The sequence below is a fragment of the Amia ocellicauda genome, chromosome 2, assembly GCF_036373705.1.
Source record: "Amia ocellicauda isolate fAmiCal2 chromosome 2, fAmiCal2.hap1, whole genome shotgun sequence".
In the NCBI taxonomy this organism is placed as follows: domain Eukaryota; kingdom Metazoa; phylum Chordata; class Actinopteri; order Amiiformes; family Amiidae; genus Amia; species Amia ocellicauda.
This window is the reverse complement of record NC_089851.1, coordinates 5,068,490-5,093,755: the sequence shown is the minus strand read 5'-3', so window position 1 is coordinate 5,093,755 and position 25,266 is coordinate 5,068,490. Positions and strand designations below refer to the sequence as shown.

The 25,266-nt window shown below is 40.4% G+C and overlaps 3 protein-coding genes across 4 annotated transcripts in view; 2 read left to right on the top strand and 1 right to left on the bottom strand.

The window, feature by feature from the left end:
• Positions 1-4,347, bottom strand: part of xylb (xylulokinase homolog (H. influenzae)) — an 81,282-nt gene extending 76,935 nt beyond the window's left edge. Inside the window, exons 1-8 of the mRNA XM_066716624.1 lie at positions 4,273-4,347; positions 3,612-3,694; positions 3,110-3,179; positions 2,776-2,856; positions 2,559-2,645; positions 1,510-1,638; positions 983-1,048; positions 343-415 (exon numbers count right to left, since the gene is read on the bottom strand). Coding sequence (XP_066572721.1) covers positions 343-415; positions 983-1,048; positions 1,510-1,638; positions 2,559-2,645; positions 2,776-2,856; positions 3,110-3,179; positions 3,612-3,694; positions 4,273-4,329 — 646 coding nt within the window. The 5' untranslated portion in view covers positions 4,330-4,347. The remainder of the gene's footprint in view (positions 1-342; positions 416-982; positions 1,049-1,509; positions 1,639-2,558; positions 2,646-2,775; positions 2,857-3,109; positions 3,180-3,611; positions 3,695-4,272) is intronic.
• A 3,714-nt stretch (positions 4,348-8,061) lies between these two features.
• Positions 8,062-11,816, top strand: LOC136762968 (uncharacterized protein C9orf152). The gene is made up of 2 exons (XM_066716614.1): positions 8,062-8,366; positions 9,717-11,816. Exons 1-2 carry the CDS (start codon positions 8,117-8,119, stop codon positions 10,256-10,258), a joined length of 792 nt encoding a protein of 263 aa, XP_066572711.1. The 5' UTR covers positions 8,062-8,116; the 3' UTR covers positions 10,259-11,816.
• Positions 11,817-14,221: 2,405 nt separating this feature from the next.
• On the top strand, positions 14,222-25,266 carry nub1 (negative regulator of ubiquitin-like proteins 1). Of its 2 annotated transcripts, XM_066716600.1 has the most exons (16): positions 14,222-14,350; positions 15,515-15,641; positions 16,815-16,982; positions 17,734-17,795; positions 18,156-18,220; positions 18,517-18,681; positions 19,574-19,662; positions 19,745-19,851; positions 20,015-20,201; positions 20,291-20,395; positions 21,957-22,112; positions 22,520-22,666; positions 22,788-22,883; positions 23,024-23,204; positions 24,568-24,756; positions 25,043-25,266. In XM_066716600.1, exons 2-15 carry the CDS (start codon positions 15,522-15,524, stop codon positions 24,735-24,737), a joined length of 1,818 nt encoding a protein of 605 aa, XP_066572697.1. In that variant the 5' UTR covers positions 14,222-14,350; positions 15,515-15,521; the 3' UTR covers positions 24,738-24,756; positions 25,043-25,266. The 2 variants fall into 2 exon arrangements, with proteins under 2 accessions (XP_066572697.1, XP_066572688.1); XM_066716591.1 differs by having other exon boundaries at positions 24,568-25,266.

The following is a 25,266-nucleotide window of genomic DNA, read 5'->3' as shown; positions in this document are numbered from 1 at the left end:
TAAAAGAGGCACATTTCTCAATTTTTCCGATACCCTGTGGTTTTGATACTGGCGTGGGAGGCTGGCATAAGCTTCTACCGATATCCTCAGAGTTTTAGTTTTTTGTTCTACAGTAAAAATAAGATATTGAAGCCGAGATGCAAATATCCTTAGCCCGGCTTATACAAACACAGTGGCGGTTAATAACTGCTCTATCTTTGACAAACATTAACTCTAGACATTGTAAAGCGAACCTGATACGCAGTAGTCACCAGCACTGAATTTGCGTTTCAAAATATCTGGGACAGGATGTAGGCATGGGACATGGATCAGACGCACACTTCCTAACAGAGGAAAACTCACCATCACTATAATCGATGGCGGCGTAGTCCCCGAGGAAAAGGGAAGCAGCGAAACTGCTCACCAGGGAGATTTTCTGCCAAATTAAAAATACAAGTATGAACATAAAACAGTTACAGAGCCATTAGTGTCATTAATACATCAAAGGTGGGTGTGACATTTGAATAAGCCAACTCTGATACTGGAGATCTCAGGTTTCATGGATGACTCAAGTCATTCACAGTGAACAGGAACTAGAGTTCAGCCTCTGATCGTCCTAAAAAGTAATTTGATCTGTTCAATGAAATCCATACCATAAGGGTATCAGGGTGTTGGGGGTCTCACTGCAAATTATCTTTAAATTAGTTAATTACACAAATAACGTACGTAAATCCAATCTTCTCGGAATTGATGAGGATGCCTATACAAACCTAATCTCCAGAATGAGAATTAGCATTTCCATTTCGCTGCATGCAGTTCCTCGGCAGAAGTCACTCTGAATGTGTAAATGAACTGATCTTCATCTCTGTACAGTTCACTGTGGATTACTGTGAGCACTTCTGAAACCGTTGACTTCAGAAACAGACTCCAGAACCAATGCAAAGGTTAAGACATGCACAAAACTCACTTTAACTATATGCTATGTGACTGTTTTTTGTATCACCTCTGTTTCGTTGTAAAGTCCAGGGCTTGTCTTGAAAACCTTAGCGATCTGATTTCCTGTGAACCTCTAAAGAAAGAGATTGTTTAGATTAGTCGAAATGAAGAACAAAGACACAAACGATAATTGTTCTAGTAGGTGAAACACAAAACCCATCTTGTAGACACTTATGTATAACAACACATACAACCATTAACCACCTAGTTTTATTTCATATGTGATATTTTTTGATGCAGTGTCACAAAACAAAAGACCTTTTCTGCTTTACTGCAGGTGCAAACTGGAAACCGGTCAATGGAGTAACTAATTATCTTCCTAACTAACACAATCTGGCTCAATGTACCAGCGCACAAAACTGGACCAGGCCTTCTGGAGAGCAGAAAGACATCTGAGACTCATTTTGATCTGTTAAATGAACCACGCTGTATGCAATGTTATTTGATGATTTCACTAATCTATACTGACGGCTGCCCGAGGACATCGTGGTGGTGAAAGGAATCATGGGAAATCGCGTCTCTCTCCTGACCCACCTCGTACGCCCGAGAGCCCGTGATCTCAGCCAGGCCTTGTGCTCCTCCTGCGGCTTTTTCCAGAAGCTGGCACTGCTCTGTGGTACTGGAGTCCATCCACACTGGGCTGTCTGCCACTGCAAAGCAACCCTGCGGAAACCAGCAAACGTCAAATAATTTCACACCCCAAAAATGAGTTTATCATATAATGGGCACCACCTTATCCAAGCTTTTAGATAATCCTACCAGCAACTCACAAAGTAAACCCCAAATCAGAATTTCAAACCAGAAACTAGGATCTTAGACAAACATTATTACAGGAACCGAGCACTCAACTCAATCCCCAGGCAGGTCAAAGATGTGATTTAAGTCCTTTATAGTTAGTTCTAAATCCTCATTTTGTTTAAAAATCCTTTTTTGAATAGAAGGTGTTGCCTATTTCTGGAATTCTTCAGGAAACAGGAGTCTGAAGTAGTAACCCACTAGTGATGCATCACTCTTATAGCCATTATATATTGCTAGAGAGGGTATTTCAAAAGGGAAGTAATTCAGTTGTTATGTTTAATAATCATTTTATGGGGCCATTATTCTACATTTCGTAATGGTCAATGTTCAACACAGTGACCCAACTATATCCTCAACAAAACGTGGATTACAAAACAAACATTCAGCTGTATAAACATCTCATTTTAATCTTATTTGGTTTCCTGATAGAGCCATCAGGGAAACCAGAAACTACATCCTGAAGCGCCCTCTATGCAATAAGAGCATCGACTTAAATAAAACGGCAACGGATTTCAACAAAACCCGATTTTCTAGCTGTGAATTGCTGCAGGGTAGACGATACGATAAAAAAGACGGGTACAATTCTAATGAGATTAAAATCACTTCAGAAGCAAGCTTTGTAGGATTCCTTCTATAATGTTTTATCTAGGACTACATCATGTTTGGATCACATTATTTGAACACGTCATTTCGTACGACACATGGAAACATAAACTATAATCATGATCAGAAAGGAGCTGTGGCATAACATAATTCAGAGTTGTTATTTAAAAACAAAAACATACCTGTAACAACTCATGTAGAGGTTTATCATACGCAAGGTTCTGGAGAACTTGCCTGGCACCGGCTCTCCAATAAACACTGCCATGTTGCTATATGATACCGCCAAGAGAAGAACAGAGACAAAAAAAACAGCATTTCCCAATATTTACACGAAGGATTTAGCTGAAGTCATGGTCTCACAGGATCTCCTCTGCAATGTCCATTCAATCCACAACATACCTGCCCACTCCCAGATAAGGCTTTCACACGTCCGAAATCAAACCCAGCATTCTTCATCTTTTCAAGCAGAATGTCTAGGGCCTGGAACCAATGGCAGAAAAATATATATAAAGGCATTGCAAACTTCACTATCAAGTGTAGACTTAGAGTAATCATGTTATGAATTGTTTTCCTGTGAAGTTCTTACATGAATTTCGAATTCTTCCCATGAAATATGCATGACCACATACTTGTCTTAAGCGCTTTATTAAAAGCTAAACTTGATAGACCTGTACGTTATGGTCTGGGGCATCAGCACAGTGTTCAGTTCGGTAGGGATTTGTCCTTATCCTACCTGAACCCACATCAGCACGGGGGAGGTGACCGTCAGCTTGTCACCATGGACATGAACGCCACCCTGGGTCCTGGCCAAGACACAAGACACTGTTACCCTGAGACGCAGATCGGTGAATCGAGAGAAACATCTGCTCAGCTGCACCAACATCCTCACATCATGGACCACAGCTGTAAGATGCACAACACAGCAGTGGGGGTTTCCTATGGGTGCACAGCCCCACGCTGTGCTTTACTAGACTGGGCTATGACAATACCATGACACATGCGTCTCAGGCATGTTTACTGTGGTAGAATTGTACTTATGGTTCAGTGCACATAAAAGGTATGCATGGGAACCCACTGCAAAACTATGGCAAAACCACGATACAAGTGCCAACAAATATGGGAAATGCGCCACAGCTCACTTGCAATGGGGCTGTGATTGTCTGATTTTGCATTTCATACCAGCAGAATCTACTGGAGTGAATTGTTTTTAAATGGTTTAAAACTGTTTCACTTACTTGTATTCAGGAAGTTCATCGTCAAACTGTACATTGTTCTGATAGATGACGTTCAGATTGTGATCAACAGCAATCACTTTCAGCTACAACAACAATAATAATAATTCATACGAATAATAGTGTCTGGAGGGTTACAAAACTGTACAGTGAATGTTCATTTTGCATATCCAAGCCCACGCTGCCACAGAAAACGTCACGTCACAATGACACAAGAATTAGGTGGAGAACAATGTATTTGCATGTTTTTTCCCCAATAGGTGGTAAAGATCTGTTTTCAAATCGTACACATGCCTAAACATACCGCAAACGCTAATGGCATGACCTTGCTTGTTATATGTTTACGTGACATTCTGTTACATACTTTACGATAGCTTATTCGACAGCCCCTAGCATGAATGAAAAGTTTCTGGCATTTGTTTTAAAGGTGGCACAGTTTTGCGCAGGCCTGCACGATCCCAGCGATCCCATTGGTGGAGCCGCGCAGATCTGCGCAGAAGATCCCCTGGCAGCTTCATCCTGCAGGATCGTGCGCACACACATGCTGTCGAGCTCCTCCGCTGCTGTTCCCGCTTCCAGGTGCATGTTACGTAGTGCACATGTGTTTCCCTAACATGCAGGAGCACACATGAACATGCCACACGCATGTTGCAGCCAGCCCTACCTGCTGAGTGCTGAAGTCCAAGCCCAGGTAGCAGCCGTCGGCAGCCGCAGCCATCATGTGCACGGCAGGGCGGGACTCCGGGCCTGACGTCATGACGCGAACACAGCGGAATTAAAGGGGCCGCTACCATAAAAACCATTTTTAACACTGTACGGTCTTCAGTTGGATTGGTCTGTTTGAGATGGTAAGATATACGGCAACAAAAAGACACAAAGAACAATTGTGAAAACATTGGAGAGAAAATGAAACAAGCAAGGTGTCGGTGTTTGTTTGTTGTTCAATTTAAAAACACAATTACATAATGCAAAAGCTATCACTGTATCACAATGTAAAGCCAGTGTATGTGTCACATATGGTTACAATAACAATACTTTGCGTAAAGATTAGATACATTTCCCAACCATAATGCATTCATGAAATTCTGTAATACAAAAATAACCAAGAGATGTCCTATAACTGACCACATGTTTATCTGACCACTACAGACTAACATCAACTACAGAAAATGAAGGTCACTCTTAAAATAATCCAGGATAACACCTGATCCTGTTGACTTGTTTTAAAATCCAATCTATAAAACTGTCTGACTAGCATTTTAGATGTAGCAAACTTAGCCAGATTGATACTGTAATAAACCATTTTATAACATGTTATTTTCTATGGACCATATTGATTTTATAATGGATATAATAATAGACTATACTGAGGTGAACTTACCAAGAAAGATCTAACTTTAAATTGGACAGGTTGGAATACATGTTTAGCATTTTAGTTATTGCTATTGCTATTGAATTATTACTATTGACAGACAAGATTTTTCACTGTGCATGGTTTAAATTTAGTATACACATTTTTGTCCATAATGCGGACAAAATAAGGAAACATGATTGTATTTATGTCAGCTGTGGTGTTTGTGATTCAAATTAATATGAATATAATACAGGCAGTCGTTGTGTTGCTCAGTAACTGAGCTACAAAATGACCTCGTCTACGTGTCTGGTAACGTAACAATGGTATAAGTCGACCTGCCCACTTCATAAACATTGCTGTGTCAACACAGTAGCAGCAGCAAATGCATCTTTACATGTGGAAGGGTGTGAATAAAATGAAGGGGAGCATTGTAATATAGTATCAGAAATGCCAGTAATCAATTACATTCTGTTTACTTTTCTTTCTTTTGAGGAGTTGTATATTTGTTCAGTGATGAATTTGAAAAGTCAGGGTATTTGATATCAGCTTGTAAACCAGCGAATAAAAGGTAGTAAAGTTTTTGAGCTGAACTGGATGACGCATTTACTGTAAATATGCACTCATTCTAACAAATCCTGAGACGTTTTCTATATTTTATCACCTGTGCTATGTCTAACAATTAGAGTGTGTAGCATGTTAGAAATGTTCAAACATTTAATTTAATTTTAAGACTGGAAAATGGCTGCTTATCCTGTTTTAAACAACCCCGAATGCAGACAAATACATATAAAAAATTAAAAACTGAAAATTGTCCTTAGTGTTTTGCTGTTTTCCTTTTTATTGTTCATAAGAATAAGAACACCTTATAATTAAAAGTATGATTTAGATCTTAATTGCACTGCATACTTTTCTAATAGTTCCAATAGTTGATTTGGGAGAGTGGATATGTTTTTATCGGACTATGCATACATTTTGTAAGTATCAGAACATTGACTTTGCAGTATTTAAATATAAAAACATAACAGCATTTCAAACCTGACTGATTACAGAGCATACAATAACCATTTTAGTTTAATGACGTATCTGACTGTACAGATTCAGTTCCCATAGTTTGGCATAGAATCAGGTTTACACAACACATCCTGCAACCCTGAACATAAGACTATACAGTCACTGTGACCTGGGAGAGGCCACCATTGACATAGATTTCCTTTCCCTCTGCAGAAAATACAATAAGACCAGGGACACGTGTTTCCATAATTTTCCTGTCAGTTTGCAAAAACTCACAAAGTTTTCAGCTAAACTATCAAACCTGTTACTGGAAATGTAAAAAGAGACAGGAGAGGGGTAGAGGGAAAGATGGGAAGGCAATATATAAACCCAATATATGTTTATTGTACACTATGTATTTGTCTTAGGTGGAGAAACACCAGTAGGATTTAACTTGTTGTTCAATGGTAATACGTAGTCCCTGTACCTTGGTCTTGATACCTAATGTTTTTTATGTGTCACCACCATGTTTGTAAATTACACTCACCTAAAGGATTATTAGGAACACCTGTTCAATTTCTCATTAATGCAATTATCTAACCAACCAATCACATGGCAGTTGCTTCAATGCGTTTAGGGGTGTGGTCCTGGTCAAGACAATCTCCTGAACTCCAAACTGAATGTCTGAATGGGAAAGAAAGGTGATTTAAGCAATTTTGAGCGTGGCATGGTTGTTGGTGCCAGACGGGCCGGTCTGAGTATTTCACAATCTGCTCAGTTACTGGGATTTTCACGCACAACCATTTCTAGGGTTTACAAAGAATGGTATGAAAAGGGAAAAACATCCAGTATGCGGCAGTCCTGTGGGCGAAAATGCCTTGTTGATGCTAGAGGTCAGAGGAGAATGGGCCGACTGATTCAAGCTGATAGAAGAGCAACTTTGACTGAAATAACCACTCGTTACAACCGAGGTATGCAGCAAAGCATTTGTGAAGCCACAACACGTACAACCTTGAGGCGGATGGGCTACAACAGCAGAAGACCCCACCGGGTACCACTCATCTCCACTACAAATAGGAAAAAGAGGCTACAATTTGCACAAGCTCACCAAAATTGGACAGTTGAAGACTGGAAAAATGTTGCCTGGTCTGATGAGTCTCGATTTCTGTTGAGACATTCAGATGGTAGAGTCAGAATTTGGCGTAAACAGAATGAGAACATGGATCCATCATGCCTTGTTACCACTGTGCAGGCTGGTGGTGGTGGTGTAATGGTGTGGGGGATGTTTTCTTGGCACACTTTAGGCCCCTTAGTGCCAATTGGGCATCGTTTAAATGCCACGGCCTACCTGAGCATTGTTTCTGACCATGTCCATCCCTTTATGACCACCATGTACCCATCCTCTGATGGCTACTTCCAGCAGGATAATGCACCATGTCACAAAGGTCGAATCATTTCAAATTGGTTTCTTGAACATGACAATGAGTTCACTGTACTAAACTGGCCCCCACAGTCACCAGATCTCAACCCAATAGAGCATCTTTGGGATGTGGTGGAACGGGAGCTTCGTGCCCTGGATGTGCATCCCACAAATCTCCATCAACTGCAAGATGCTATCCTATCAATATGGGCCAACATTTCTAAAGAATGCTTTCCGCACCTTGTTGAATCAATGCCACGTAGAATTAAGGCAGTTCTGAAGGCGAAAGGGGGTCAAACACAGTATTAGTATGGTGTTCCTAATAATCCTTTAGGTGAGTGTATATCCAGGTCTTAAAAAGCAAATTATTCCACACTGGCGAAACATGACCCCCACAACAGCTTATAGGCGTTTACTTTGAACTGGCTTCTGCAGTACATCCGAGACATAACAGTGGTAATATTCTTTTGTTAATGCATACTTGCAAACAAGGGCACAATATAAAAGTCCCTTCAAAAGCCGTTTCAAAAAGCATTGAAGCAAACCATTCCTGTTCTGCACCTGCTCATTTTAAGCTCCTCTTCATGTATATGTATTGACATGTTCCCATGTTCTCCCATTGGTTACCAAAGAACCAGAAATTAGCCTAAATATTTGCACACCGCCAGCACTGTCTGTATCCCAACATGTAGACAACAGAGAGCTCTACTGTAGCTTCCCAGCACTGCGAGCTAACTTCAAAATATGACTGTCCTAGAGGGGAGAAGGGACAAGAAGAGAAAAGCCAGGCCAGTATTATCCAGATGCACTCGGGCATGCCAGATGTTGTCGTGTTGCTCTCTGGGCTTGGCGGCGCTGTGGCAGCAGCTGACGCGTCATCGCCCCGCAGCCGCAGGACGCCCGGCCGGGATGGACGTGTCGCTGCTGCGGGAGCAGTATCACTGCCTGCGGAGGAGGCAGAGGTCCGAGACGCACGTCGTGTTATTCAAGAAAGGTATGTTTCGGGAATTGTAATGTAGTGGGCTTTGCGTACTTGGGGTAAGAAGTGAAATAAAGTGTTTCAGCAGTGTGCGTTAAAGTGCATGCACAACACAAGCTCTTGAATGACGTGTTTGAGTACTTTTATTTTCTGCCGCTTTCAAATTATATCCTAAAGGGGGTTAGTTCACCTGTGATCTTTGGGAAGTTCAATTTGAGTCTAAAACGCTTCGTGCAGAAAGTGCTTAACCCGGCGCATACGTCCACAGTTAGGCACTTCCTTCTACCATTATTATGCAAAGGATGGATATGTTTTTATTACACAAACAACATGATTGTGACGTTACCGCTGCATGTAACTAATGTAGACGCTTACTTTGTCCAAATGTAACAATTAGATCCACACGTTACAGATGGCCAACACCGCCCAGCCCTGCGTGTAAAGTCATCTGAGAACTGGTAACATGAAGCGCTGTTGCGTGTGCGCTTGGGTGATATTGATGTGATACTTTAAATTAATTTGTATAAAGGACTGGCTGCGTGTAAATCGAGACATTTGTGAAGTGTGCATGTAAACAGCATGTAATTCAGATCAGTAACCCAAGCTCTTCAACTTTTATTTAATTGACATTAAAATGGACAGGGCTTACGTCGTTATACTGTTTATGTTAGTAAAATGTATCCTTCTTTGATTGTAACACTAGGACGTGCCAACTGTAAACGTGAAACTCTGGAAATCAATGTCCCTTAGTTTTAAAGCGCATTAACCCTCTTCCACATTTAAGCGTTTCGATACACTGAGGGGTCCACTGAGCAGCTGGGTTATAAAGAGTGAGTTGTATAGCTATGTGAACTTGATCAGACTTACAAAAAAGCACATTGCATGCAGTGCTAATCCTTCTTGATATCATGATTAAAAACTCGCCAGACCTGTTAAATGGTTTTGTTTATCAGACTGATAAGACCAGAATTTACACGGAAAACGTATAAGCATTTGGATAAGTCTGTTCTGTGTAATTAACCTGTAACATAATACAGGAAATACAGCAACCCACCTACATCTTAACCATTTGTGTAATCACAGTGCTTATTGCTATACTGACTGTCCAACAAGAAACTGGTGCTTCATGTGATTAGGTTTGTATTAAAACTGCTTCTTGTATTTGAAAAGGGAAAGCAGGCGTCACTGATGTTTTGATCAATTCACTGACGTGCTTTCTGTTTGTGGTATTTTATCATCACAGTTATACTGTATACTCAGCAAGGGAATATTACTCATGCCTAATATGTTGCTGCAGTTGTAGCAGGCTTTATTTGATTTGACTTCATTAAGCATTATTGTATTTTTCTTTACCCTCACCCACAGGCATCAAAGACACGAGTGGAGAATCCTTATTCAGCACGATACCAATAAACCAGGAAGTGAATCCTGCAAAACCCCTTGAGGAACATATGGCGGTCAAAGGGATACAATTTGATTTTGTCAGTGACTCGGAGGATTATAGAACCCCTTGGCGCACACACCTTGGAATCCACCGCATGGCACATCCCAACCGCCCCCGAGAGGCAACCTCGGGCAAAACGTCCGACACAAACGCCATGACAGCCACCTCACCCAGGGAGCCAGGCAGCGCCAAAAGAAATCTTCTCCTCACCAAACATGCCTCTCTGGAAAACCCAGTGCCTTTAGAAAAATCAGAAAACCCAAACGACACCTGCCCAGCTGGGAGTGCCATCTTGTCTCAGAGGAAGTTCTCAGCCCCTGTCATCCTGTCCAGACAGCTGAGTCTGGATGAGTCCAGATCTTCACAAGCCTCCACTAAACTCCAATACTACCCCTTTCCACAGAAGAAACAGCCAAAACAGTCTGAAGCAGCCAGGAGACTTGGACTGTATGAGTCACATTAATGACTCTTCATTAATCAACTGGTTGCAGTGAAACCACATTGAGCAATAATTGGAAAACAGAAGGATTCAAGACGTTTTTCGAAACATCATTGGTTAATTGTATTAACTTGCACTTTTTGTGGGGAAAAATGTTACTGTATAAGATGTATTGTCAAAATGTCTAAACTGACAACCAACTGGAGGAGTCTTGAACACCACATATCTCTCCCAGTTGTTTTTGTATTTCACTGTATACTATGAATTAAATATATAATACCTGGAGGTGTCTCGGTTATATTGTACAGCAGAAACACTTTAGTTTACAGATCTTCACACCTGACTATAGATACTTTGACTTATTTTATAATACATTTAAAGTTCAATATTTCATTTGATTAAAATAAATTAAATCTGTCTGGATATACAGAAATTACTGTTTTGGATATTTATTTTGCAGTCATTTTCTTTTGAGTACCATACTGACATAACTGTCATTATAAACTGTGACCCACCAGCTAATACAAAACTACAAAACTATTCGCAGTCTCACAGTCAAACAGTTATTTGATTAACAGAAGCCTTCATTAATATGTAGCCCACATTTGAAACTAACATGTACGACGAGTAGAACTCAGTACAGGTGTTAAGGACTTAAATTGATTTGCCTGTGAACTGTAAAGAAACAATAATATCATTCATTTTTAACCAAATAGTGTTCAGGTGGTTAATGTATAAAGAAGATGCGAGCCCAAGAAAGTTGAGAGAGAAGGCATGTTGGTAACCACTTTAACCAAGTATATTAAGTTTTATTTTATATTGGAGATGGTAACGGATGATGTAAAAAAGTGTTTGGTAAAGTGGATTTGATTTCCACCAGAAAGCTGAAAGAATTGTTGGTTGTGAGAATTAGTTCAATTTTTAAATACAGAGCCACAGTTTCTTAGCTGACACACTTCTTAAACCACCATCAATATTCTGAGCCAATATAGCCCCCTGTCTTTGCTGTTGAAAACATGGGACCTCTATATATGATAATATGTGCTTTTGGACTCAAATGTTTATTGTGTTTGGAAATGTAACATGACAAATGATTGAAATTTACCAAGATCAATATTTGTATACCCACAATATGATCAGTTGAAGTACATATTTATAAGTAAATTGGTCTGATGTGTGAGGCATGAACTGTGAATTTCACAATCAATCGCAAGTATTTTTGAATAAAAAAAGATGAATACTTATCTACTGTAGATTTACATAAAGTAGTTTTCTTTATGCAAAGTATGATGATACCCAATTTAGTGTTTATAAGGCCTAGCCCATATGTATAGTTTTTATAGCCTACATATAGTTTTTTTTATGTTTGTGTGTTTTTTCTTTTCTGCTAATATTTTAATCAACAAATAGGCCTGTATTTGTTAACAGACAAAACCAGTTACTGTATACAGATATCCCAGACAAATGTAATACAATCTGTTCTGTAAAACACATTGCAGTCTGTTACTTGATGCCTTAATAACTGGTTTGGCCTAATAAATATGAATATAAACAATACAATCTCCTTCCTTCCTAAGAAATCTAAAGCATGAGATTTTTGGGATAACAATTTTCTACTGTATTTTTTCCCCACCCACAACAGTATGCTTTCTGTGTCTATCATTTTGCCTTTGTTAATTTCAGAGTTATGCTAATTCACACCATTTTTATTTTGGGAAGATAGGTTTAGCCAGAGTTCTGCAAAATATAAGTACTGTATTATTTTGATTGAATAAATCTCCATTAAGTTAGAAAAGAAAGAAGAAAAAAATAATAAACTTTAAGCTAAATAATGAAAACCATACTTATACATTTGTCCTATTAATTTAATTCCATACAATCTTACACCAAAGATCAACATTACATTAAGATATTTAATCTTGTATGTAAATGTCTTCCACTTCTTCGACTACATCTACAGTACTACTCCAGCACAGATAACTAATGATAACTAATAACTAATATAACATATTATATAATATAACTACAATATAACTGATAACTGATAACAATATGGATGATTTACCTTCATAAGGAAGGGTATTTTCCAAAGGAGTACAGACGGCACAAAAAAGATACACAAGCACAAAGTATGAGTAAGACAACAAACAATGAAAACAGGCTGGACTGTACTAACCGATATTCAGAATATAGATTACAGCTGATTTAATTTCCTAAATCAGATGTCACCAGAATAAAGGAAACAGCTTGAAACCTTTGTGCAAATGAAGAATCCAGCAGCAATGCATAAAATGTGCACTAAACAATAAGGAGTGTTTATAAGAACAACGACGGAGGCCCCTGATTGGCTCGATAAATACAGGCCACAGGTTGGGATCCATAATTCAAATCTGGGATACATCAGCGCTGAGAGTCCCTAAGGAGTGACAAGCAATCGGCCAGTCCAACCAGTCCTCTATGACACTTTCCCCCAAAATTATGACAAATGATAATAATACTTATAATACATGATACATTTCATACTACTACTCTTTTGTTTTATGTATTCCAAAATACTGTTATTATCATCATATTGTTATAAGAACATAAGAAAGTTTACAAACGAGAGGAGGCCTTTCGACCCATCATGCTCGTTTGGTGTCCATTAATCCAAGGATCCTATCCAGTATATTTCTAAATGTTCCCAAACTTTCAGCTTCAGCCATATCGCTGGGGAGTTTGTTCAGATTGTGACGCCTCTATGTGTAAAGAAGTGTCTCCTGTTTTCCATTTTGAATGCCTTGAAGCCCAATTTTCATTTCTGTTCCCGGGTGCGTGTGTCCCTGTTGATCTGGAAAAGCTCCTCCGGTTTGATGTGGTCGATGCCTCTCATGATTTTGAAGACTTGAATCAAGTCCCCACGTAGTCTCCTCTGTTCCAGGTGAAAAGGTTCCTCAGTCTCTCAGTAGGACATTCCCTTCAGACCTGGAATAAGTCTGGTTGCTCTCCTCTGAACTGCCTCTAGAGCAGCGATATCTTTCTTGAAGTGTGGAGCCCAGAACCGTCCACAGTATCCAGATGAGCTCTAACTAGTGCATTGTACAGTCTGAACATCACTGCCCTTGATCTCAATTCTACACTTTTGACAATATACCCTAGCATTGTGTTTGCCTTTTTTATTGCTTCCCCACATTGTTTGGATGGAGAAAGTGAGGAGTCCACATAGACTCCTAGGTCTTTCTCATGCGTTACTTCATCTAGTTCTATTCCTCCCATAGTGTAATTATAGTGGACATTTGTGTTACCTGCATGTAATACCTTGCACTTGTCCGCATTGAATTTCATCTGCCAGGTGTCGCCCACAACTGAATATTATCTGAGTCCCTTTGAATAGCCTGTGCTGCCGAGATTGTATCTGCTGAGCCACCTATTTTAGTATCATCTGCAAATTTGACAAGTTTGCTAACTATCCCAGAGTCCAGATCATGAATATAGATTAGAAAAAGCACAGGCCCTAATACTGATCCCTGTGGAACTCCACTAACAACCTCACTCCAGTTAGAAGCAACTCCTCTAATCAACACCCTCTGTTTCCTATACATCAACCAGTTCATAATCCATCTACTATAGATAATTAACTATAGTTGTAATCAATGCAGCTATAAATTAATTATTTCCAGATGAAAGATTGAGTTAATGTGTTACATTTTGATGCTCTCTAGTATCTTTTTTTCTTTCCCAGTTCAATTTAGACCCTAGTGTTATTTTAGTTTATTTTAATAATATATTCATGAGGCAGTATTGATATTTTACATTTAAATTGCCTGAATTACTAAATCTTTCGTACGTCCTTCTATTTTCATTTTTAAAATCATAAAAATCTAAAACTAAAGATGACATGTGTTGCGTTTGTGTTCCCACGACGTTTCCTGTGTTTAGGAACGCGTTGGACCAAATGAGGCAAAGCAGTTACTCGGAATGACCCTCTTAGCTTACCGTAATCAGGAAGTCAATGAAAACAATAACAGCAGCTCTGCAGTGCACGGCAGCGATATTATACCAACGAAAGCAAAACAGAAACCAGACTGCTAGCATTGAGTGGATGTGACGGGATATTAAACAGCAGCTGTACTTCAGGTAAGATATCAAATAAATGTAATATGTCTTATAACGGCTTGTCATACGAAATTATATCCCTGTCACCAGTCGTAGGCTAATGATAAACTATGACCTACCACGCTGAATATTATTTACTGCGAAGTCGATTTTTTTTTTTACTTGAAACTGGAAATGTTATTACTACAATGTTATTTTTACTTATAAAACGTGTTCAGTACTCGTTGCCATACTGCTTCAATACCCAGCTGAACAGGATAAAGTTATGCAGCGAAGGGAAATAACGGCAGGATTGAAACGTGGGGTTTGTTGGCAGTTTTGTCGTCCCAGGTCTTCATTTGAGAACTGGAAAAATTGACCTCTCTGTTTCAGTTCAGTGAGTCAGTTTAAGATGGATACTGCAGGGCAATGCAGCTCTTCGGAAATCCCCTGCGCTGTCTGACTTTCTGTTTCTAGAAAGTACTACATAAAAAACAACTACTATTTATTACATGGGTTATTAAAGTTATTGGTACTTTAAAACGTCTGAGTTCGTCATCTTAGAGCAACTCAATTTATCTAGCTGTAAAAAAAAGTTAAGAAGTTTTGTTTTAAGGGTCGTAATTACGTAATGTTAGCCAAAGACAGGCTACTTTGCTTACGTCATTGGCTAACATGACGCCATGTGCGCATGGAAGATGTAGTCAATGGTAATAGTATCATGATAGTACTAATCTGCTTTATTTTTGTACTATACAATGTGTACAGCTGATTTTGTGTGTAATGATCTTAAATAAGGGGTTATGATCTCCGCATGTTTGAAGATTTCAGTTTACAATCTGACACTAGAATGATAAGCAGACTAGTTGCAAACACAAGGCAATATCTGAGAGAGAGAGAGAGAGAGAGAGAGAGAGAGAGAGAGAGAGAGAGCCAGAGAGAGAGCCAGAGAGAGAGAGCCTAGATGAGACCAATATTGTGACGAGAAAAACTGTGTAAGGTAGACCAGAGCTACATAAATTAATGCATTACCTATCATTTGCACACGAAAAACACAGTATTGCATGATGGATATTCATTAGGTAGGGCGAAACATCTGTCAAATCAAAAAGCCTACAGGGTTGGAGTTTCGATTTGAGCTGAGTAATCTGTAAACCATGTCCAGTCTGGCACATCATTCTTCTTTGTTTTTTGTATTTGTTTTAGGGGGGAAATGGCTCATGAAGAACATGTTCAGTCAAAGGTGAAGAAGCTTTTGAGAGAGGAGAGCATTCAGCTTTGGGTACCTCCCTACACAACTGAAGACAAAAAGGCAGGACCGCAAGCAATGAAGGTATATTGTAACTGGACCTGCTCCGTGCTGCGCAGGCTGAATCATCGGCTGCAGAATGTAATCCGAGATGTGCAGCATCAAGTGTCTTTTAAATTGATTTTGAACATGTTTACAGTTATGGATTAGCTACTGAGCAAAGGGGTCAAGGAAAGTTAAAACGCCTAAAGAATTTAATTTGAGTTTGAAAAATGTAAGCCCTGTGGTGTATCAATGCAGTTTATAAGTCTTCTGATTGAAGTGTAATATTTTCATAGCTTCAGCAGTTGAAATGTCATGTGGATTCTATTGCATATTTACTACTTCAGTTGGGTCAGAGAAACGTCAGGTTAATTACAGATTGAAACCCCACAGACGGATTGATAAATCATTCTTTCGGAGAAACTACTGGAGGGTAAATGATGTGTTCACTTCCTGTGGTTTCCCAGGAGAGAGAATACATAAACCAGAGGTCAAGGTGCAGTTGTTTAGAGACACAACACTGAAAAACCTGTATAATTCCTCCAATTTGAAATGTATTATGCTTTATGTTCCTGTGCGAACTGAAATTAATAGAGTACCCGGGTTTCAGTTTGTTTCTGTGAATTTGTTAAGCTCTTGAACTTTGCACTGAGAGAATGTAGGCCTTCTGTTCGTTTCAGCGAGTTACAAAGGAGAAGGACCGCAAATCTCTCGCACCGAGAGTTTACACTGTGGGAGGCAATAAGATAATGCAAATGTGGCTTAAAAAAGCTTATAAAGGTGTGCCTCCCTGTATGGGAGCTGAAAGTGTGGAAATGTTGTTTAACCGCATTTCAATTAAGACGAGTGGCGCATTTCACCTACAGTGAACTGGTCAATGGGCCGATTGTAACCAAAGGCCAAATTGATTTGTTCATTTCAGCCACTGCCAAACATGGAAACAATCATCTCAATGCCTAATCACTGTCAGTCCTGACGCAGGGTGAGATTTGACCTCATAAGCTTGTCTTTTGTAGCATTTTATAGCGAGGTAGAGCAGCAAACCCAATTCAGAGTTTAGCAATATAAAGCACTGGCAATGGGGCAGAAGCTTTATTCAGTTTTACTAACATTCAGAAGCGGATCCCTGATGAAACCTCTGCTTTGTTTCGATGCTTAAAGACACCAGTACATTTAACTTGAAATGAACTTGCTGACTTTGTTTCACTTTGCTAGGAGCTTGCAGAGAGATATGCGGTTCAGCTCAGTTTCGATGTTACAGAGGTAGCGCACGCGTTGGAGGCCATCAGGGCTCAGGCTGTGAAGCGAGGGCAGGGCAACTCGACATACAGGGACACGGGGGTTGCAACGCTGGAGCTGCATTTGCCCCAAGCATTTAGACAGGTAAGTGCAGTAGGATCATTTAAATACATGAGAAAGTGTACAATTGAGAGGAGGCCACATCGCTGGGGAGTTTGTTCAGATTGTGACGCCTTTCTGTGTGAAGAAGTGTCTCCTGTTTTCTGTCTCGAATGCCTTGAAGCCCAATTTCCATGTGTGTCCCGGGTGCGTGTGTCCCTGCTGATCTGGAAAAGCTCCTCTGGTTTGATGTGGTCGATGCCTTTCATGATTTTGAAGACTTGGATCAAGTCCCCATGTAGTCTCCTCTGTTCCAGGGTGAAAAGGATCAGTTCCTCAGTCTCTCAGTAGGACATTCCCTTCAGACCTGGAATAAGTCTGGTTGCTCTCCTCTGAGTGGAAACACATTCATTCGCAATTAAATATAGACTTAAACACCATTGTAATTCAAAGAGTTTGGAAAAATGTATTGAAAGATTCTGATCACTGATCTGGTTGGGTGTGAACATGGTACCAGTGTGATACCAGTATAACAAGCCTTGCCAAATACATTTCATTTTTTTTATCACTGACGACTACTTGTTTGAGTTTAGTTTAAACGGAGATGACACTTTACATAACATTCCACAACGTCTACAGTTTGTAGGGGAATTTATGCGGAGGGGGGAATTGGAGAAATTACAAAAATGGGACAACTGCTGTGGGGATTTTACATTTAAATTATTAAAGAAACATGTTTAAATGTAGACACTATAGGAATACCAAGAGATGCATAAAACTATCTTCATGCTTCTAGGAACTGAAAAAGAATTATGTGGAAACGAAGCTGCAAATTACAACTGAAGAGCTCATTAATAAGTAAGTGAAACTGTGCTTTGAATATGAATTGATACACATTTCTTTCTCTTACATCTTGTGTTTGTAATCATTCACTGCTTGTGTACTGTGTAAATGTTGTATCGTGATTAATCTTCTAAATCTGATTTTGAACTTATGTATGGGACCCCACTGAATATCATAATTACATTTCAAATGGATATAATAGTGATATTAATGTATGTCCCACTGCATTATTTAGTGTTTGATTAATTCTTGGTCAAATTAATAAAATAAAACAGCCTAGAAAGACACAATTGTATACAATCAGGGCTGTTGTTTAATTGCCTTTATAGGCTATTTCTCTCTAACACTATATTTTTGTTTGTTTTTTTGCTGAAGGATTGCTGAAAATTATGGAGTTCCATATATGAAGTTAATTTTAAGTGGAAAGCAATTGGTACCTGGTATGTGATTTTAAAGAACCTGACAGTAAAAATAAAAACTATTTTGTAAATGTTGGTTTTGTTGCTGCATGCAAATATATAGTGAACATTTTGAATCCTTAGTATTCATATCTGTTAAATGCTGACAATGTGTTATTGGAATCTGATTAAATACATATTTTATAAAGTTATGAATGACTGCTCTATAATTCAGGCAGCATCCATTCTTTTAAATTGGCACTGCCGGCAGTGAAAGTGTTGTGTATCGATGCTTACGGTGCCCTTCTCCTTCTCACTTCTGTACAACTTATTTGCAGGTAAGACACTTGAGCAACAGAATGTTAAACACAACTCAAAGATCATGGTCTTGGAAGTAAACGAGACAGAAAAGAAGAAGATGGCCGTGGAAGAAGAGAAGCAGCGATCCCAAACAGAAAGTCTCAAGAGGACTAAGAAGGCTTTCCAGATTTTATCCGAAAGAGGTGAATACAATTTCCTGGCTTTGAAACAGCCCTGTGCGAGGAAAATCATTTTCATTCCCTTTTTTTCTGCCCCATCAACATTTCCCACCTCAGACAGTCGAATGACACAGAGGTCTTTTACCTGCTCCTGATACCTTATTCCGAGATTGGAAATTAAATGGGATCTCGCTACAAATAAATGCTTGCTTTATGATAATAGTTCAGAGGTTAATTTAGGGTCTTATATTTATGACATTTGGTTGAAGTTCACAGGCATACAAGCACAAAGAAACAAACATTGCATTGATGTCATCTATATTCACGACGAGTCATAATATCTGTAAAGAGTTACAGTTGGGTCATTTTGATTTACTGCGTCTGGATTACTGTTTTCAAATAAATGCAGAAAATGGGCACGATGCTCCACCTGGTGGATAAAACTGTGATTTACTACCAGTGTTCATTTTAAAACTGATGCATTAAAATAGAGAGAATTGATTGAGGATAGAAGGCAGAAAAAACACGAAACAACCCACATCTTCATCAAACTGTTTCAGCTTTCTTTCTTTCTCTGACCTATGGACATCAAGTGCTTTATTCATGAAACAAACAACATTATATTAAGTTAAAAACTTTTTCCTCAAGACTATGAAAAAAAAACGCCCACATGTACACAATAAAAAAGAAAATCAATTTGCCTTTTTTTTTTACTTTTATCCTAGGGGGTCTAATGTATATGACATTCCCCTTTTTTATTTTTCCCTTGTTTGGAGAAACCAAATATTAGCTCTGTGCTTATTGTTTTATGAATGTGGTCCTTTACTTCTATGAAATGTTTTTAGAAAAGGTATGGCTGCTTTTGAAAAGCCACGATTGCCAATATCAATGAATGCGTACTTCTATTCCTTTCCAGATGGCAGTGTTGACCCAGAAACCACTCCATTTTTGGAAATAGCCGATCAGAAGGGAAACCCCATCACCATTCCCGAAGTGGAGAGAAGGGTAATTCATTACACCGGGGCCCTCTGCTTGGCCGTGGGGTCGGGGAATATCGTGTGTTGAAAACGTCTCTGATCCTCTCTAGGCACTGATCCTGGCCATGGGATTGCACGAGAAGGGAAGGGCCTTAATGAAGAGGAAGCAGTACGAGGCTGCGCTGAACCACTTGCTGCAGGCGGATGAGCAGTTCAGGTGAGCAGAAATGGGACGGGCAGTGTGCGGTCGCACTCTGTCACACGCGTGTCTGTGGACGGGTGAAATCACCCAGGTAAACGAGTGTCAGTCTGAATAGAGGGTCTTCTGCGCTGCTGCTGCTCAGTGATGCCCCCATCGTTGCCTCTGTTCCCATGCGCAGTAAATGCGGCTCTCAGCTGCTGAACTCGGTGGACAACTACGCGGTTCTCCAGCTGGACGTCGCGTGGTGCTACCGGACACTGAAGAGTCTCGAGTGCCTGACTGACGCCAAGCAGAGGCTGCAGACGGCCGAGACGTGTTTCCTCAAATGCTACGGAGAGCGACGGGAGAGACTCTTACAGATAAAGGTTGGCACTCCTAATCGGATGAAGGGGTACTATTCATTGACTTTCCTGACGCAGTCACTCTAATGCTTGTGTTCATTTCTGATTGACAGGGCAGTACGGGCAGAGAAGAAGTCCTGTTCCTGAGGTTGTACCTGCTTCAGGGCCTCGTCGCCTACACTGAAGGCAACGATCAAGCCACGGAGAGATTGCTGAAGGTGGGTCTCTCGAAACAATTACCGCTGTAGTCTGCAAAGTTACCTCAAAACTTCCAATACATGCCGGCCTCCAATAGTCGCCGGGTTGATTTGCATAATCTTGTAAACTAAAGCTGGCCTCTAATAAATGCTGGGTTATGCGTCTTTTTGTTTTCAGTAAATATATATACTGTATATTAATTTAAAAAACACCATCACGTGTATTTTTATTAATTTATTTCTCACTCTAACGATATACACACATAAAGCTGTATATTTGTATTGCTGTTAATTGTAGTGATTGAACTAACTGTCAACTGCAACATAAACTGCATTAATGAAGTATAATGTTGATGGTTGGGTTTAAAGTGTATTTCCGCAGTTTTTTTGAAGTGCTGTGTGTTTATTTAGCGAAAGTTCACAGTATATTGAATCTTAGACTGCAAACACAATCATATCTTTTTAATCCAGTGTATAGTTCACCACACATTGAATGTGATTTGTATGCATCTTTGAAAAGCAAATTATTAAAAAAAAAATAATAATAATAAAATCCTGGCCTGTTAGCCTACTTGTGAAGCAATGTTTCAGGCTCGTCTTACCCTGCAGGAATCTGCAATGTCTTTTTATTTATGAATGTTAATACAAATGCCGGCCTCCTACAATCTCCAGTTTCCAGTTGACACCGGGGTTCCTTGCAGTTATTTGGAATAAACACCGGGGGCGTTTAATTGAAGTTTTACGGTAATGGTAAAAGGGAAAATGTATCAGATGTTAAAATGTGCATGGTCACTTTACATCTGTGCTGCAATTCTATTAGGTTTGTGCTTTGCATGCTGTTGACAGCAATTAATATTCTCTCCAACACGTTCCAAAAGGTTATGAATAAATTAGAGATCACCAGAGGCATTTTAGGTAATTAATCCCCAGCTGAATTCCCCTCCATTGACAGTTCACCCAAGGACCATGTTTAACAGTTCTTTGCAACTGCGGCCATTAAAGTAATTATGCTGCTGTGATGTCCGATTATTTCCCTGTCTTCAGATAAGAGCAACTGATATTTCCTTCAGTGTCCTAAAAGCTAATGAACATAAAACACATTCATGTATTTGACCTTGGTAAACACGACTCTCTTTTATTTTCTTTTATCTGTGTGGATTCGTTATTTTAAAACTTGTCACATGAGAAAAGTATCAACTCCTCTGTGCTGAGAGTCAGACGCCAGCTCTTAGAATCTAGGGCCAATTACACCTAATTCAAAGCAATATCGCTTCTCATATTTACACTTTCTCGCCACCAGACAACTTCAGAGCTGGAATATGACTGAGCTTGAAATATTCCAGCTTCATAAATGTGTTTTGAACTTCTAAAACTCAGTTTATGACATAATCAGACAGATCTTGGCTCAGATCAGTGTCTCCAGGCCACACAGACATCTTAACAAGCAATTTCCACAATTAGTTTCTTTAGGATCTTGTGTTACGCCGCCATCATTATCATTAGTCGTAAATAAATAAAATGGTCTCATCCTTGTCCAGCTCTGAGATTAATTTAACTGATTTGCGCTGTTGTTGTTTTGTAGAAGGCAGAGGACTTGTACGGGCAGCTGTGCCTCGATACCGGTAAGATGATGGAACTGATGGCTCTGGGCTTCACGGAGCAGGAGGCCCGTCTTGGCCTGCGGGCCTGTCACGGGAACCTCAACGAGGCCGCAACGCACATCTCCCAGAGGAGAGAGGTACGCTGCGAACCCGGCACGAGAGATACCGTCCTTCAGAACAGCAGCACTTTGAGTTGTTTCAATCCTGTTATCATGTGTGTGTAAGGGTTGCATTGTAATACACGTCTAGGTGCCGCTGAGATTTCTGTTACTGCTGTTCTGGGGTAATTGCCGAACACTGAAACTTGTGCTCGCTGTATTGTTTTTAACACTCATTTGAGTTCTGAAATACAGTGTAAAATACGCACGGCACTGGACTTCTCTCCGTTGTCCTGAAAGTGACTGTGAATTCTGTCGCAACGCCCAGCTATCGAAGGATTGACGGGCGTTGCTTACGGAAGGACTGAAATGATGTTCAGAACAGAAGCGTTGCGCGTTTGTCCAAGCGTTTCAACGCTGGTTAACGGCGTGACCTTTGGATTTAGGAAAAGGAAAAGTTGAGGAGGGAGGAGCGTGAGAAGCGGAGGAGACGGGTGGAGAGCATCAACACATTGCGAGAGATGGGCTACTCGAAGAAAGACGCGGCCAAGGCACTGCACAGGACCCAGGGCGATCTGGACAAGGCCTTCCTGGTAACTCGGCAGAACTAAGAGTTGTCTTTATACTGTAGTGGACTGGTTGGTGATTGGAAGTCAAAATGGATAATGAGAGAGAGATCGTTTGCAGACTACTCAATTCCAGCCCATTTTCCAGCTTCTTTTAGATTCGTTTCAGCCCGTCGAGGCGGCAAACAACAACCGAGGATCCGAGGACTCTTCTGATCTGGACCGGAGAGACATGATCGAACAGGTAGGAAACGATCGGTATCTACTGGGTCTTGATCCTTAACCAGTGTCAAGTGAGCTGATCTAGTCATTTTCATTGAAAAAGCACGGCTCTTGTGTCTGTGCGTGGGCAGGTTTCATTCCTCTGGTGTCTTTGTGTTTCAGTTGGTGTCTCTAGGCTTTGAGCGGGGAGCGTCCGAGGCGGCTCTGAGGTTCTCGGGCGGGAACATCCAGGTGGCCTCTCAGCTTCTGGCCCATCACGAGGGGAACCTGCCCCCCGACATCCTGTCCCCCTCCCCGCCCTCCTCACTGTCTGAGGAGCCCAGCACCTCATCCGAGTCCACAGGTGGGTCCGCCCTACTTTAAAGCCTGCTGAGAAGAGACTTAGAACATAGAACATAAGAAAGTGTCCAATCGAGAGGAGGCCATTCACCCCATCGTGCTTGTTTGGTGTCCATTAATAACTAAGTGATCCAAGGATCCTATCCAGTATGTTTTTGAATGTTCCCAAATTGTCTCTTCAGCCACATCGCTGGGGAGTTTGTTCAGATTGTGACGTCTCTCTGTGTGAAGAAGTGTCTCCTGTTTTCTGTCTTGAATGCCTTGAAGCCCAATTTCCATTTGTGTCCCCGGGTGCGTGTGTCCCTGCTGATCTGGAAAAGCTCCTCTGGTTTGATGTGGTCGATGCCTTTCATGATTTTGAAGACTTGAATCAAGTCCCCATGTAGTCTCCTCTGTTCCAGGGTGAAAAGGTTCAGTTCCTCAGTCTCTCAGTAGGACTTTCCCTTCAGACCTGGAATAAGTCTGGTTGCTCTCCTCTGAACTGCCTCTAGAGCAGCGATATCTTTCTTGAAGTGTGGAGCCCAGAACTGTCCACAGTATCCAGATGAGCTCTAACTAGTGCATTGTACAGTCTGAACATCACTGCCCTTGTTCTCAATTCTACACTTTTGACAATATACACTGTGTTTGCCTTTTTTTATTGCTTCCCCACATTGTTTGGATGGAGAAAGTGAGGAGTCCACATAGACTCCTAGGTCTTTCTCATGCGTTACTTCCTCTAGTTCTGTTCCTCCCATAGTGTAATTATAGTGGACATTTTTGTTACCTGCATGTAATACCTTGCACTTGTCCACATTGAATTTCATCTGCCAGGTGTCGGCCACAAATGAATATTATCTAAGTCCCTCTGAATAGCCTGTGCTGCCGAGATTGTATCTGCTGAGTCATCTGTTTTAGTATCATCTGCAAATTTGACAAGTTTGCTAACTATCCCAGAGTCCAGATCATTAATATAGATTAGAAAAAGCACAGGCCCTAGTACTGATCCCTGTGGAACTCCACTAACAACCTCACTCCAGTTAGAAGCGACTCCTCTAATCAACACCCTCCGTTTCCTATACATCAACCAGTTCATAATCCATCTACTTACATTACCCTGAATGCCTACAGCTTCCAATTTGAGGATCAGTCTTTGGTGTGGGATATAGTATATCATATCATATGATTTCATGTGATCTTGAGAAATAAGAAAGAATGAAATAAACAAGAAATATGACTTCTAATTGAGTTCATGTGACATTTCCATTGAATGTAAAGGCAGAACAATTTTAACCGTCAGTGGTCGAGAGAACCCATGATCTCCCGTGGACGTGTGTTTGAGCCCCATGGGAGACCGGCCTGTGACCCTCTCATCTCCTCCCTAAAAGGGTACGTGAGTCCAGGGGAGGACCAGATGGAGGTCGACCTGGTCAATGAGGTCCTGGATGATATTCCCAAACACGAGGAGGATTACCTGGACCTCACCCTGGAGGAGGAGAGCGAGGCGATGGCGCAGCTCAAGTCCTATCTGGATCGGGGACACCGGTCCCAGGACTGAGGGACCAGCTGACGCACAGGTACTGCACAGTGCTGGAGAAGAAGCACTTTCCCCGCCGGGCTTGAGATCAGAAATCAGATAATTCACTTATTTTTACAGTCTCTCTTATTGTTATACTTTCCCCCCCCACAATAACTTTTAACATTTATATATTTTTACGAAGCATATTTTGTTATGGGTTTCTGATCCATACTGTGACACAATTAAACGGCATACTTTATTATAATTGTAATGACAGAAAAAAGTATTTAAACTTAGATTTTATCAGTATATGTCATTATTTCAATCTATCTGTCATTTTGCAGGGATGTGAATTTATCATTTTTTAATTTATATCAAATGAACCCCCTGGTCTACTTTTACTCTAGTCGACCTTTTCAAGCAGAAGACAAGTCTTGGTGCCAAATGTGATCTGAAAATGTCAGAGCCGCCTTTGAATCTGTGATCTGTTAAGCACACGTTTTGGGACAGTGTTTTCATCTAAATGTGGCTAAACCGACTGTACAGAAATAAAAAATTAAAATCTAAA